Source organism: Pocillopora damicornis, chromosome 12 (assembly GCF_964200805.1).
Source record: "Pocillopora damicornis chromosome 12, jaPocDami1.2, whole genome shotgun sequence".
NCBI classification, from domain to species: domain Eukaryota; kingdom Metazoa; phylum Cnidaria; class Anthozoa; order Scleractinia; family Pocilloporidae; genus Pocillopora; species Pocillopora damicornis.
Window position 1 is genome coordinate 14,410,316 of NC_142681.1, and position 15,483 is coordinate 14,425,798.

At 35.9% G+C, this 15,483-nt stretch overlaps 2 protein-coding genes and 1 long non-coding RNA gene across 3 annotated transcripts; 2 read left to right on the forward strand and 1 right to left on the reverse strand.

Annotated features, from left to right (window-relative positions):
• Window positions 1-53: 53 nt before the first annotated feature.
• On the forward strand, window positions 54-6,642 carry LOC113666242 (ceramide synthase). Its single transcript, XM_027182000.2, has 5 exons — window positions 54-250; window positions 441-524; window positions 2,916-3,123; window positions 4,197-4,292; window positions 5,022-6,642. Exons 1-5 carry the CDS (start codon window positions 123-125, stop codon window positions 5,337-5,339), a joined length of 834 nt encoding a protein of 277 aa, XP_027037801.2. The 5' UTR covers window positions 54-122; the 3' UTR covers window positions 5,340-6,642.
• A 934-nt stretch (window positions 6,643-7,576) lies between these two features.
• Window positions 7,577-12,628, reverse strand: LOC113666243 (malectin-A). Its single transcript, XM_027182002.2, has 4 exons — window positions 12,092-12,628; window positions 9,328-9,504; window positions 9,083-9,140; window positions 7,577-8,566 (listed from the first exon to the last, which is right to left on the reverse strand). Exons 1-4 carry the CDS (start codon window positions 12,434-12,436, stop codon window positions 8,349-8,351), a joined length of 798 nt encoding a protein of 265 aa, XP_027037803.2. The 5' UTR covers window positions 12,437-12,628; the 3' UTR covers window positions 7,577-8,348.
• LOC149036651 (uncharacterized) lies at window positions 12,582-15,472 on the forward strand. The gene is made up of 3 exons (XR_016181538.1): window positions 12,582-12,670; window positions 13,081-13,142; window positions 15,342-15,472. It is a non-coding gene; the product is annotated as an uncharacterized LOC149036651 (long non-coding RNA).
• Window positions 15,473-15,483: the final 11 nt, after the last annotated feature.

Sequence of the window (15,483 nt, forward strand, 5' to 3'; positions counted from 1 at the left end):
TCGTTAATCTACCGAAGTATCTTCGGAAAAGATGGCGTGATTTGACAGGAGACAACCGCACTGACGGCCGGTCCGAAATTAGCATTTCTTGGCATGCATGTAAAATCACGTCTGCCGCGATAATGGTGGGTATCACCTTGTTTATAGCCGGCTTCTTCGCCTTTCCGTCGTCCCACGTTTTTTTCACCTTCCTGCAGCGGTACATTTTTCCAGGACTGAACTATGTCGACAGATTTGCCATAAGTACACGGTAAGTTAAATGGGGAGATGTGATTCAAAAGAAACCAGACCTGGTGTGCGTGTATACACAGAACTAAACTTATACTAAAAAGCTTTTTCGCCATTGTAAATGCAAAATCCATTATGACGCGATTTTTAGAATTTAGAAAAAATTGATTCCTTCTTTAGATGAAACAATTTTACTATTTACTTTTTGACAGGTTTGTGTCGGCGCTTCAAGCGCTTGGCGCCTCTCTCGTTGGTTTAAAAGTTGTTTTCACCTCCACTGACATCATGTTACACAGGTAAAGGAAAAAAAAATCGACTTCCGTAAACACTTAATAACTTCAATTTCATGCGATAAGGTGTCACTGTCGACATTTGCTGCCTTTTGTGTTCCGGTATGTCGAAAACTCGCCAGCTTTGATGTTATTGCGCAAGTTTTTTCATATCAATATTTTCTTCTTTATTCTAAGTGATTTAAATTTTTTTTTTCTTTGCTTCTTTCAACAATCCGCGAACATCTGTTGACATTCAGCGCAAATTTAGGCAAATTGTTTGTTTTGATGTCCGGGGCTGAGAAACAGGTGAATTTTGGAGACCAAAACCTGCCTATTAAAAAGTATCGTACTTAATTTTTATTATTTTGTATTGGCGGTTACTTCCCGCGTGAGGGAAGGATGACATTAATCCTAGTCTAATGTTTGCTGTTTTAAAAAAAACTCTAAGTGGGAAATCCACACTAAAAACTTCTCGAAACACCTATTTTTTTCTGCTTGCTTAATTTCATGTATAATAAATTGCTTTAATAGCAACAATCCTTTCTCAGATAGACACCATATTGATAAGTATCTTTAATAAATAAATTACCGTAGAGATTTAAATGCGGAGTGGAAGTTTATCCAATCAATAGCCAGCGCGAAGTGGAGGTTACCACCCATTCTTGATTGCTCTATCTAAGATAATTGTCAGATTAAAGCGTGTCTCAGGCGTAGTCAGATATGAACCAGCAATTCCTCTTTTTTTTTCCTCTCTCTCTCTTTCTCCCTTTCCTTTTGCCATGAAATAAGCTCAGAAATTTATTTTGTTTATGTCATTGTACTCTGGATAGAAACTGACCACCATATTGTTTCAATCATGTTTTCTAATTCTTCCTAAGAAAGACTATTTGTTCTTTTTGCCGACCACAAATGCAAACAAGTGTTGATTTTGAGAAAGGCATTTTAAAATAATAGTCTACATATCCTTTATTCAAACTTGCAAATAAATTAAAACTAAACTCAAGACAAAAGAGGTTTATATGGTAAATATTTGTACCAAATGAGGATACAAGCTCGAGGCATTTTAATTATTGATGTGGTTACATATAACAACTTATTCCAAACCTGTGCTCTCAAAATAATCTCAGGTTACCTCAAGGTTCTTTTCTCAGAGAGCATGGTTGCTTATCTATTAAAAGCTTTTGTAAAAGAGGCATACAATCCCTAAGACAATAGAGTGTTGCCTGAGGCACCTGGGTTCTTTGTTTCTGGGCAGTGCCCTGAATTCTCCTGTTTCTGAGCTCTGATTATTACATGCAACAAGAAATACACCTAATTAGAGGTTGGCAAAGGGTTTGTGTATGTGATGGGTGATTAAGGCCATAAGGCCAAACTTAATATGTGGCATGTGAGTTTTATAGAAAGATGAGGGCAATTTGTGAATTTATAAACCAGCATGAATCTTGATTTGCCTCATGAAACATATGAGACCATGAATTTTTTTTTCATTTCGTGAAAACCTCAGGATCAACCTGAAACCATGTACCCAAGAAGAGGGATCAGAAGTTATTTTTTATGTGTATTTGTGAAGCGTGAATTTTTCTAAAAAATTTCATGCATGAAGCAGGACCAGGACCTTCCTCCCCCCTCCAATTATAGATTCTCTGCTGGGATATATGTAGTTTTGGTTTGGGTTAATAATAGATATACATGTATTGACTGATGGGTTTTTGTCATTGGTGGTCATATAAAGATCAAGCAGTAGAAAATGGAAATTATCTTACCATTTGTGCTTTTGTAAACAAACATTTCCAAATTCCTTCCACATGAGAAAAATAAAGACTTAATCAGGGGTAACCTAACCTACATGTATATTTATAGCTAGAAGAAACTGGTATGGTGGGCCTTTTACCTGAACTACTTAACAATTATTCATCAAAGTGGTCATGAATAGTGGTGGATATTTGCTACCACTTTCACTTACCCTTAGTTAATTTATTTTTAATCAGTAAATACTACACAGAAACCAAAAACATTGGTTTATTTCAAGCAATGCACTGAATACTTGATCAGAAATTGAACTCTTGATGCTGGATTTTGTTTCTTTGGCTGTATGGAGGTGAATAGTACTTGCTGATCACTTCCAATTTCACAATCAATTTTCGGGGTTATTGCTTAGTGCCAACTCGGGGGGAAATTCACTGGATGAAAAAGCGGCAATTGCTTGGTAAAGCACAATGGGTTCTTCTGACGTTGTGCACTTAAAATTGTCTGATATCCAACACTGTCTGGCTTTCAGCTGCCTCACTTGAAATTTCTGCCAGTAGCATCATTTCATAGCGATAACCCTGTAAGTAACAAGTCGCTTAAGAAAATACTGAATGGGCCAGTGACAGCCTGGTATAGATCATGAAATTCATAACTTTTTTTTTGCAGGCAACCAATTTTAACCCTGTATGCCTACTTTGGATTGAGTTATTTTTATTATGATGTGGTGGTGATGTTTATTGGAACTTATCTTGAAGAAAAGCAAGAAGACCCACAGAGAGACTTGTACTATATTTGGACAAAATTTTTTAAAAAGAAGAAACTGATTGTCTTCCACCACCTTCTTCTCCCTCTTGTTGGGTTTCCTGCTATTACTGTAAGCAATGATACTTATTATTATGTATTTATTGACTGAGTGGAAGGGCCTCATGGGAAAAATATTTGGCTAGACATCACGATGTGTGGACCTCAGCACACCCTGTCCATGCATCATGACCTCCAGCCAAATATTTTCCCATGTACCTTCTCTGAGTATTTTTACAGGTTTTGCTGTATTTTGATGAGCATGTAGATTGAGTTAAAATACAAACAATGAGTATAAATACCCATTGATACTACACACCAAAACATCTAATAAGTTATTTATTATCCAACTGCTTGTTTTTCTCCTAAGTCTTTCTGTTTAAATCTCATAAGGCGGGTAGAGCAAAGTGGATAGAAAAGCATAGCATGCACAGCCCACTGGTTAAACAGGTTTTTTTACAGTACAAAATCATCAACTGTTCAAATAACTGTACAATATCACAGTATATTTACGCTCTATTCATACATTATTTGACTGTACTCTACTTTGTGCAGTTGGATAATAAACACCAGTACTGTGCACTTGGTAAAGAAACCCAGGATCCCTGTTTGAGAAAATAGATATTTTCTTCTAAAACTCATTAACTATTCATAAGGTGATCATCCAACCAAGACACACCAATTTCATCTCATGCATGTGGTTTGAAACCCTGGTGAAACACTAGAATGATGTGCTATTCATGAGTTTTATTTAATATCAAACCCTTGAGTTTGATAAAGCATCAAACTATAGCGAACTCATTTTGTAATTTAAATATCAATACAACAAACTTGCAACCACATGTGAAAAATTTGTGAATAATTCCATTTTCTTTTACTCCTGAGGCGTGATTGAAAAGCTATTTCAAAAACAAGTTCGAGGGTTTCAGCAGGGTTTCCAAACACTTAAAAACAATAAAATCACTAGTCTGCAACCTAGTGCTTTCATCAGTTTTCTTGTATTTGCCATGGAAACCCCAATGAAACTCTTGCACTCATTTTTGAAATAGTACATCAAAACTACAATTCTGACTTCTTTTTTTCTAATAGTCTTACATACTTTTTAATCAAATATGGTTTCTAAGAATTGTTTTCTTTCTATTTTAGATATGGAGGAAGCAAAAAGGAGACTTCTTCTTAGCATGTGTATATCTTAATGAGATGAGCACTCCATTCTTGTCCTTCAAGGCAGTCTTAGAAACGGTATTAGTCCCATTCTTGGGAAAATCATGATTTTTATCATATTACTGATTTTTATTGGTACATGCAACTTGGTTGCATGCAACAATTACCTATACAAGACTTGCCAGTTACCTACCATCAGGTTCTATCCTATACCAGTTTGATATGGTTTACATTACTGCTGAAAGTAGGAGAGGCAATGGGCTAATGTCTAGTGCACTGGATTTTATATTCCAGGTAGAAAGGTCTGGGTTCCAGACCTGGTCAGATGATTGTGTTGTTTTCTTGGGAAAAACACCTCACTTTCACACTACCTTTCTTCACACAGGAGTTAAAATGGATACTGGCAAAGTTTCAGGTCAAACCTGATGAAATGTTGGGGGTACTACTAACCTTGATATAGACTGACATCCCATCCAGGGGAAAGGGGGGGGGGTATTATACTCCTAGACACTTCATGCTATGGAAGGTGGGGTAAGTACCAGCTAGATGGGCCACTCAAGTACATACTTAACCCTTTTTTACCTACATGTACTCCAGACAATTTGTAGAGTGTCAAAGAAGGTACACTATGGTAGTCTTTTGATCTAAACTCCAACTTGCAATTAAAACCCTAAAACCACTTTTAGTGTAATTAGTTTATGAGAACAGGGTATATTTGTTCCACTCCTCAGACCCCATTGCCCTTTACCAGTAAGCAGAAAACCTACAAATTATCTTCTAACTGTGTTTCACTATTTTCTTTTTCAGTTTGAAATGAGGAAATCAATCTTGTATGTAACTAATGGTGTTCTTTTAGCAACTATGTTTCTGTGTTGTAGAGTACTTGTTTATCCCTATATGTACTGGTGTTATGCTCATTATGCCAACGTACCCTTTCTACACACTCCGTTTAAAATACCTCTCTTTTGCAATTCATTCTGCTTGTTGTTGTTCAGTGTACAGTTGTACTGGTTTCTCATAATTGTGCGCGGAGTGTTTCGGTTCTTTAAACCTTCTCCAAAATTGCAACAGAAACCAGTTTCAAATGTTAATGGTGAAAATGGTTTTCACTATAAAAGTGACTGATGGTACATAACATAAGTGAACATTTTTCAGAGGAATTAAACTCAAGCAAAATGATATGGTGACACATTGTTTTGATGAAATTAATTGCCCCTGGCACAATACTTTTGGGCTTGAAGTGATAGAAAGTTATTATTTACAGGCCCAGGCAGATAGCTAAAGAAGAAGTAGACCACAAACCATTTCATAAGTCGATGGATGAGATAAAAATTATACGGTTTTTGAAGCAAATTTATCTATACAAAAAGAAAATGAAAATTTGAGCAACAAGGCTTGAAAAACATACAAATCTGAAGGCCCCAATCCTGTGAAGGTTTACTCTTTTAAAAGATCCATTTCTACAAATCAAATAAATCAAAATTTGAGAATGCAACATAATCAAACTTATTTAAAGATGTACTAGATAATTATCATCTTGAATATTGAATGTTAGAGAGGGTATATACTCAATTTTTCAATGTAATATATGTCATTGGCCTGCAGATGAAAATCAAGTAAAGTAATGAACCTCACAGGTGAGGAGCTGCTGAATTTTCACTCAAAACCTGAATTTTTTTCAGGATTTTTTTCTGGAATTATTTAATTAGCAACTCACCTGTGAGGAGCATTGCTTTATTTGATGGTATTTACTGATTATTTGTTATGCTTATCGATTGAAAAGAGACTATCATTGTAAATTTTGTACAGTATTTACCAGTTGAATTTGGAAATCAAACCAAAGAGGAAACAAAAGAGAGCTGCAAGTACAAGATGAAACTATTTATGAGAAAAGTGAATAAAATTCCTCTTTAGTAGAGCTAAAGCTTAGCATAGAAAATATTATTTGCCAAAAAGATTCATTTCTTCAATACTACTTAATTCCTAAAAGTATTTGTTTCAAATCAAAATGAATGGGCTTTATACATTAGAAAAAAAAACATTCATGTACATTATTTTATAAGCCTTAGCTTATGAACTGTTTTGAACAGTTACATAATTTGCCAAGTAGATAAAGAATGTAACTATTTAATGTATTGTTTTCTCATACTGCTTCTTTACGACTTTTAATAAGGGGTATGGTTTTCAAGGTGACACGTTTTGAAATTTTGGATTTTTAATATTTATTAAGTTAGGAAATAGGGCTACAGTCTGTTGAATTGGGAAGATTTTTTTATCACAGAGATGCATGCTATTTATCTGTTGTGGTATCAATTTCAAATAAAGCAAAGACATATCAATTCATAATGGTCCTAAATACTTCTTCTTGCTTAGTTTATACTGGAGCTTAATGTTGATGCCTAGATTATATTAAACCTTTGTTGTTGTTGTTGTTGTTTTTGTTTTTTTTTTAAGGGAAGGGTTAAATTGAAATATATATTTGAGTGTCAAAAAGTAACTTTAAAGTTCCTTGTTCCTTCTCACTCCTCACAAGCTATTGGTACGCAAACAATCATTGTACACGTCATTGAACTTTGATCATTCGGGACTTGTGTGGACCAGGCTTAGTAGTCTGGATGGTTGAAAGTTCAGATTATCAAAAATATGAATATAAATGTTTAAAGATACTAGGAGCAGAGAGCAGGGAAGCATGCCCAGAAAATCAAAAAATTCAGATAATAGAGGTCCTATGAAAAGGGGGGTTATTCAACATCTGTTCCTGAAGGGTCACATCTTGTAACACCAGTTAGTTGGGGGGAGTTGTCAGTCAAGAAATCATATTGACCAAATATGTACAGGATCATGTTCTGTTTAAAAACAGTTTTCAATTGTGTTGGATAACCAAAACACAAAGCATAGGAAAAAATTTCTATGAATTCACTAATAAAGAATATGTTGGTGTGAGTAAGCACATACAAGTATTATATGCATCAAGCATACTGCTTGCTATGACCTGCTGTGTTAAAAGCTTCATGTGAGTGAAGATGGTAAATTTTTAGTTCAGCTATCAAATTAAATTTACATGATAAGCTGAATAATGCACACATTTTAATGGAGGAAAGTACAGATGCATGGATGACATCACCATTAACAACACATCCTTTTTAATCACGCAAAACAAATACATTCCATGTTGCTGTGGGTCTGTACAGTAATAGATCACAGAAGATGTCACATTGATGACATGTTTGGCTGTGCTTTGCATGCCACATTTTGACATCGTCTGAGACCCACACTGAACAGACACACCGCAAGATAAAATCTGTTTGTTAAGCATTTCTTCAAAAGTTTGGCATGGAAAGATACCCAAGACTACACACTTGTTTACATAACCAATGTGATGGTAAACTTTATTTAACACAAATTCACTTAATATCTAAAACTTAATAATATCACTAACTTGACAGACCCTTTGCTTGGTTTTGTTTTTTCATAAATAATAATTCATCATGAAGCCTTTCTGTTGTAAAAATTTGATGAACAACAGGTTTAAGAGTAGGCTGGTGTCAAGAGGTGATAAGAGAAGTTCAGTCAAACTTTATAAATCCAGAAGGTATTAGAATGTAAATTCTCCATATATTTTCAGTACACTGTCAAGCAGATAAGCAATTAGAATGAAGAAAATTATCAAAAAGGGGATATGGTTTTCAAACATCACCAAATACCCAGGATTAGCCTGCAGAGCAACAAGTGACATTGGTTTGAAGCATTAACTTTCAGATCCTGAGAGCAAAAGGAGTTTTAAAAAAATCACCTTTATCAAGTTGTAATTACAAACTATGGCAAATAATTGAAAATTGGAGTTCAAATTACAATTTACATCTTGGTGATAAGGAATCAACTTATCAAGACTAAATCCAAATGAAAACACAATTGTGATCCTTTGGAAGTTTTCACTATTAGGACCAACACTGAAAAACTATCATGGTATGAAACACCTTGTAAACCTATGGCACTGATGCACAGTATTTTAGCTACTAAAAACTTTTACCTTGGAGAATGAATTTTTATTCAGCTGTTTTCAAAGCTTTGGGTAACAGAAATTTGCTATAGTGTAACACGGTGAAATAAATAAAATCAACCAAGCTGTAGCTATCACAATTTACACAGACAAAATAGTGTTGGTAGAAACACTGCAATAGCTATAGCTATAGGAATTAACATGCTTGATTCATCGTTGGCATAAGGGTCAATTGCTTTAGGGCCAGAAATCTTGCGCTGTTTCTTAGGTTTATCTTCTTTACTTTCTTCATCTTCATCATCATCTTCATTATCTTCCCCTGGGCGTGATAGAGGAGGTAACTTTGGTACATCTGTAAGAGAGAGCAGTGGATGGCATTCAAAAAAAAAATCCACTGTTCCAGTTAGGGAATAATTGTCCAGAAATTCTGTCCAGAATTGTCCAAAAAAATTCTTCAGTCAGTGCCCTTAGTATCCTTCACTTGATAATGCCAAGCTCTTCTTCAATGAAGATTGTTCTTCAATCCTGGCACTCTCTGTTGTCAAGTATTTCTCCTAACTATTTAATTACATGTACATTGTCTGGCAAAGAGCCAGTTACTATATCTCGCAGTTCCTGCACGTGCTGTGATTGGTCAATTCAGCAGGAGCTAATTCCCTATACAGCCCACTCAATTCCAAAGTTTGTTTGAATTGAAATATTTTTTTGAACCCAGAGATACAAAACATATCTTACCAACCTCCTTTTTCCAGCTCACATTTATGGCCCACGCACTTTACACTTGATCCACAAATGCAAGCCAAAAAACTTAGTACATAACTTACAGTATGAACCTCAAAATTGGAAAAAAATGGAAAATGGTACTCACCCTCTAGAGTTCCTTTCATAACTAAAACAGCATTAACTTTGGGATTATCATAGTAGCCCTGATTTTAAATAACAAAACAGCGTATGAGAAACTATAGTGAAAAAAAATAGAATCCAATTCCTGGGTTTCCTGTTTTTGCCAAAATTAATGAAATGGAGGGGTCAGTCTCACAACTCCCCATGTTCACTATGAGATACAATCTCTTCACACATAAAAATGTTAAAAATTTGTACAAACCAACTTACCTTCATAAATTCAACATAAACAGTTCCACTAAATGGTAATGTTTCCCCATCGATCAGAACCTGGTTGTTGTTTATTCGAAATGGAATGTACTCATCATGACCAACCCCTCTACCAACTCTCTCATAAATGTCTAATCCTTTAAGTACAGTATGTTGATTTACTGCCACATCAAACACCTGCAAAGAAAACGAAACAAAAATGTAGACTTCTCTCTAAACATCTCCAAATTGGATCAGTAAGTTTGTGTCTTTAAATCGTTCCGAGGAAGGGCTAATGCTTGAATCATCAGCTTTAAAGGCTCTTCACAGCAGCCGATTTACATTATCAACTCAGTTGATAAAACCAAATCATCTTTTTGTACTTCCCCCCCAACCACCAATGCAGCACCACAGTTTATTTAGAAACTTACCCCCTGTATTCTAGAATTAACACTTCATTAATCCAAAACCTTTGTTGCATCAAAAAGTAGTGGAAGAACCTTTTTGCTAATCAACTAATGTTTGCCATAACAAATGTTTGTGGTTTGGAAGGAAATTAATTTCTGCAAAGAACAAATCATCCCAATTTTCTCTTTGAGCAGCAGAGTATTAATAATCGAAAAAACCTAATATTTTCAAATCTGATTAGCTGTTGTAGACTTCACAATAAAATTATGTTTTTGGTGATCCACAAAGAAAGAGATACAAAGTGACCCATGCCATACATGCAGAGTTTGTTACAGGGTTGTAGCAAAATTATTCTTTCAGGTGGAGGACAGTCCTTAAAATCTGCAGAATTGAAAACCTGTAAACTTTACATGCAACAAATCTTTTTGTTATGAAACTTCTTTTTCAGTCTTAAACAAGTTTAGAGTCCAAGAAACTGCCTCACAATAATGTAAAATATAATCTTGCCTCAATATGAAAGTGAGGTTAGGGTCCTCAACCCTCAACTTCCAATATCTCAATGAAATTTCTCTTTACTGTCCGAGATACATTTCTTATGAATACTGTTATGAGAATTTGGTGTTTGATCAAATGATAATCCCTTAGTTAATATTTTGTGTTATTCTCACCACTTTGCAGCCTGATATTGTATTGATACTGTAAGGAGACATTATGTCATGATCACTTCTGAGAGTAAAAGGGTAGAAGAGGTGCAATACTATTAGGCATGATAAAATACAGGACTAGATATGCATAAAAGAATGTCAACTGCTGTTTCACCCCTTTTTGAAGACTTGGCTTCACTACTGTAAATGAGTTATTGTTTTTTATATTTTACAACTTTATTTGTTCAACTTAATAAATCATGAAAATCAGTCAAAATAAAAGAGCAGGCAGAATTGAAATTCATCAAATATAAAAGCATTCTCTGGTTAAAAATGACAAACAATAAGGATTTTCTCCATACTGCTTCTATACATTTCCTAACGTGCTCAAAAGGAGAATTTGTTTGACAATCAAGAGCTTCCTTAGTTGGTGATTATTTCCTTTAATAACATGACCTCAATGTAGTAAAGAGAAATCAAATGCTAGTCACTTTAAGGAAATTTAAAGGTTAAGACATAAAACACAAAAGAGCATCACAGAAAATTTGTGTGACAAAATTAAGGTTGACAGAAAAACTTTAAAGCAGTGACCTAAGGAACAAGTAATGTAACTGAGAATAATAAAGTAATCATTGTTTTGGTAATATTGAGGAGCTGTCACCTGCTTCATTAGAGTTAGCAGGGTGCACAGATTTAAATTTTTGTTAAATCAAAAGTTTACCTTGGAAATTACCCTAGCATTCTTACAGTCAATAGAGCAGTTTTTACACCAGACAAGCACCATTGGAGCCTTTTAAGCCTGAGAATTGGGTAATGGTGATAAACAAGGTACTTGGTAGTTTTATGAACAGGCTCTCCCAAGAGGATGTTTTGTTTGTTTTGCACTTTTTAATTTTCAACAAACCGTTTCACTGTATGAAATGGAAATATTAGCCTTGAAAACTGAAAAAAACCTTGAAACAAGAACTCCACAATGACAAACCATTGAAAGCGTATCTTGCACTCTTTTATCGAATAGAATTCCACTGAATATGTAATTGAATTAAAATATATCGGCACGTGTTCTCAATTTCAAAACGATTCATTCAAACTAAAGGAACAGCACCCGCTTTTGTATTAAGGGCATCCCTTGTAATAAGTCAATACAAGAGTAACACAAATAGCCGAACGAGGAAACCACAGCTTTATTCTTTAAATTTAAACTATTCCATTGTTGAATTTTTCCGATTTATTCCTAAAAGGCAGACGGTTGTTTCAACCTTTAACAAGATCTTTACATAAATAGTATTGAGACAAGATGCGGGTCAAAACTTATTAATTTTAATTTAACCGTTCGAAAATTTCGCTCTTGATGTAAAACAATTTTCCCACGGAAAAGCCAGGCAAAGTTTCACCATAAACAAAAAAATATATATATATATAATTATTATTGCCTTTGTGTTCCTTATTTGCCGCATAAGTTCAGCCTTTATATAATCCTGAAAATAAACAAGTTCCTACATTGATTATTGTAGAGAAAGTTGCCATGCATATTGCATGTAAATAAACCAACCTGCAAGTGCAAAGGCCACATGAAAATTAAAAGCACATCCATCAAAACACAAAAATTAATTTGATACAATAGGTTTGCACAAGATGAATGGGTACACCGTTAAACCTAAGCTGCATTCATCGCTGCCGCTCTCACACGTGGAGATTTATCCATGCGTTTCAGTTCCGAGATCGAGACCTACCTTCAGTCTCGGACCTTGAAAGTAGACCTCGCAAAACTTCAAAATCAACACATAATCGCCGTTTTCCTTTATAGGAATATTGTATCCAAAGTTTGAAAAGTGATATCGTTCCGTTTGGTAGAGTATTTGATCTGCCGGGGCGACTCTTCCAATTGCTAACGATTTGCCAAAATCAGACGCGGTGCCCACGGTAAGTTTGTCAGCTTGGTAGTGAACTCCGTTCAGATCTGTATGCGCCGGCCCGCCGCTATTTACCGCATATACAACTTCTCCTGTGCTTGAAACCTCCCCACAAAGGATTCCCAAGAGAAGGGTGACAAAAACCTCAAACAGTAAAGTTTCCATCTTGCCTTTTATATCAAGTGAGGACTCCCTCAGGCTAAATATTAGTTCCCATAAAGATCCGCGAAAGTCAAAACTGGTAGCGGGGTCTGGTAACCATTGATTCCAATTTGGTAGATCCCAGTTTCCTACCGTTTGCGAAAAGTTCTGCAGTTTCAGATATGTCTCGAGTGGGCAGAAGCCACCATTTTCCCTTCTGTGATGGCCTCCGTTTTGAGATGTTCGCCTTCGCACCAGGTAAGTTCCACTTTCCATGCCTCTATCCTCAGTTCATTGGATCAGTGGAAAACCGAAAGTGATACTTGGCGAACCCGCTTGCTGTTCATTCTCAACTGTCAAATGCTCTTTATTTCCCCAGAAACGCGCCACGGACGAAAATTGTAACCAAGAAGTCCACAATAGTGGACATAGTGAACACATTCATAAGTGCCTAGTATGTGATTGCCGTCAATACATGAACGGTTTAATTACTGGGAGTTAAGATATAGATTATAGGAAAAGTCGATACGGAGAATGGAACCTTGTCTGTAAGAGAGTTAATGGGGTAACTGAGGGTGGCAGAACGTTCTCAGTAAATTGGGCAAAACTTTGGAATTCGTTTCCAACCAGTGTTAAAGACAAAATTAAGGTGTCAAATTCAAATTCAGATCTACGTAGATTCCTGGATGACTACTTTTTCCATTTGAATGAGGAAATTCGTCATTTTAAGGTAAATTGCCATTTTATTTTTTACTTCTTTGAATTGTTTTCCATTTTTCTCTTTCTGTATCTTTATCAAGGTTATATCCTATTACTCTTAGTGCAAATATATATATATATATATATATATATATATATATATATATTATATTAAAGTTCACACGGCAACCAGGTGGACAATCAGACGTGGTTTGATGCTACTCTGGTTTACAGATTAATGAATGTAACCGAAGAAGTTACAATTCATAGACCCAACGTTTCGACACTCCTATCTAGTGCCTTCATCAGGGGTGATCTAAACGCTGCAACAAGAGGTCCTTTTATATGATCCCTAATTAGCGGTCCTTTTTCTGACGAAGTGTAAATAGGCGTTAGGAAGCAAACCGCCATCGTCACGATTTAAAGGAGCGTGGGCGGAGTTAATATGCCAAGCCTCCAAACAAAGGCGCTGGTGGTAACGTCGATTAGTGGTGATAATTTTTGAATAATCCCACCCAATTGTATGGTTCAGTTAGGCATATGTGCTCCGATAAAGCAGAATTTTCCTTTTTACAAAAGAAAACCGCTTTTTGATGCTCTTTAAAACGTGTACCAAACTGACGTTTGATCTGTCCGATGTATTCGTTGTCACAGTCATTGCAAGGAATAGAATAAATGGCGTCGGTTCGTTATTCTTTCGTAACAGGATCCTTAGGTTTGGCGAAAATATGCCCCAAAGTCTGAAAAGGTTTTTGAGCAACTTTAACGTTGTGGTTATTCAAAATTCTCTTGATGGGTTCCGTAACACCCTGAATGTAACGAATAACAGCAAAACCAGTCGCTGGTTCCCTTTCATCAAGAGCGTTACTAGTTGTAACTGGTTTTTGGAAGTTACGGAGAAAGATTTTTGTATAGCCATTTGCCTTTGGGACATTAGAAACATATTTCCTCTCCTCAGCCTTCGAATAGATGAAGATGGTAGACAGTCAGCCCTCCTAAGTAAAGGTTTGGCTACAGACTTCTTATGGCAAATAGGGTGGTGAGAATCGAAAGCGAGGTATTTGTCGGTGTGGGTAGGTTTACGGTAGACACTTGTCTCTAAATTACCCTGAACCCCTCTGGACACATTTAAATCAAGAGAGGGCAAATTTCTAGTCTTTTCACGCTCAAGGGTGAATTGGATCGACGGCTCTACTGAATTCAAATGCGACAGAAGGCGCTCCGCTTCATTTACATTAGATAAATGAATAATATATTATATAACTCCAACCACGCTCCTTTACATTGTGACGATGGCGGTTTGCTTCCTGACGCCTATTTACACTTCGTCAGAAAAAAGACCGCTAATTAGTGATCGTGTGAAAGGACCTCTTGTTGCAGCGTTTAGATCACCCCTGATGAAGGCACTAGACAGGAGTGTCGAAACGTTGGGTCTATGAATTGTAACTTCTTCGGTTACATTCATTATATGTATGTATGTATATATATATATATATATGATATTTTTAGTATATACATAGGACATATTTGATGTAGGAGGGCCACAAGTTTATCAGTATTGTATTGTTTCGTCCTTCCCCTTGATAAATAAAGTTGGATTGATTGATTGATTGAATAGTCTTTCACCACTAAGTCGTTTCGCTACAAATCGAGGTCATTTCGCCAAAAATCCCAATTCGTTTGGTTAAGGATCATAAGCTGGCCGTTTATTATGCAACTTCCTAGTAAACAACGACACATGTAAAAATTATCACTGTTTTTCCCTTCCCTTTACGCCTTAGTTGCTTGAATATAAAACGCAGATGTGAGAAGTTCATCGATAACTTGGCTGGAGAAAATTATAAAATCAATAATATTTATTACCATTTGATGCAAACCTATGTTGAGACAATTTCGAGACATAAACGCAAAGGTTGTGACATTTATAACTCACCCAGCAGTTTCATTACTGCACGACGCAGCGGTGATATGGCCACAGCAAATTGAAGGGGGCCAATCAGAATTCGACATAAACACACGCAAACTGCTTGAAGGGCGGGAAAACTGGGAAGACTTCAACGCCATTGGCTTTAATTAACCATCCGACTGGTTGAGGGGTGGCACGAATTTTCTAGACCAATCACAGGGGAACATAAAATAGAACCATTTCAAGTCATTCACTCAACTGAAAATTGCTCTGTCCACAATACTTTCAGTCATAGAAATATCTGTAAACATTTACAATTTCCAGATGGTCATCTTTTGAAAAATTATACGGATCTGAGACGTGGACTCTGAGTGCACGGCTTCAAACACTGCACATCCGTGTAGAATTGCTGTATCAGTTGCCTTTTGGCAAACAGACAAAGGTACGAAATAGACATCATGAATTT

Bases quoted from the DNA above. Each gene is read 5' to 3' on its own strand.
- LOC113666243 (XM_027182002.2), bottom strand. From the start codon at position 12,436: ATGGAAACTTTACTGTTTGAGGTTTTTGTCACCCTTCTCTTGGGAATC. The intron at 9,141-9,327 runs GTAAGTTGGTTT...ATTTAAAATCAG, and splicing joins TTTATGTTGAATTTATGAAG to GGCTACTATGATAATCCCAA. The intron at 8,567-9,082 runs GTGAGTACCATT...TCTCTCTTACAG, and splicing joins TATGAAAGGAACTCTAGAGG to ATGTACCAAAGTTACCTCCT.
- LOC113666242 (XM_027182000.2), top strand. From the start codon at position 123: ATGGTGGGTATCACCTTGTTTATAGCCGGCTTCTTCGCCTTTCCGTCG. The intron at 525-2,915 runs GTAAAGGAAAAA...TTTTTTTTGCAG, and splicing joins ACTGACATCATGTTACACAG to GCAACCAATTTTAACCCTGT. The intron at 4,293-5,021 runs GTATTAGTCCCA...TTTCTTTTTCAG, and splicing joins TCAAGGCAGTCTTAGAAACG to TTTGAAATGAGGAAATCAAT.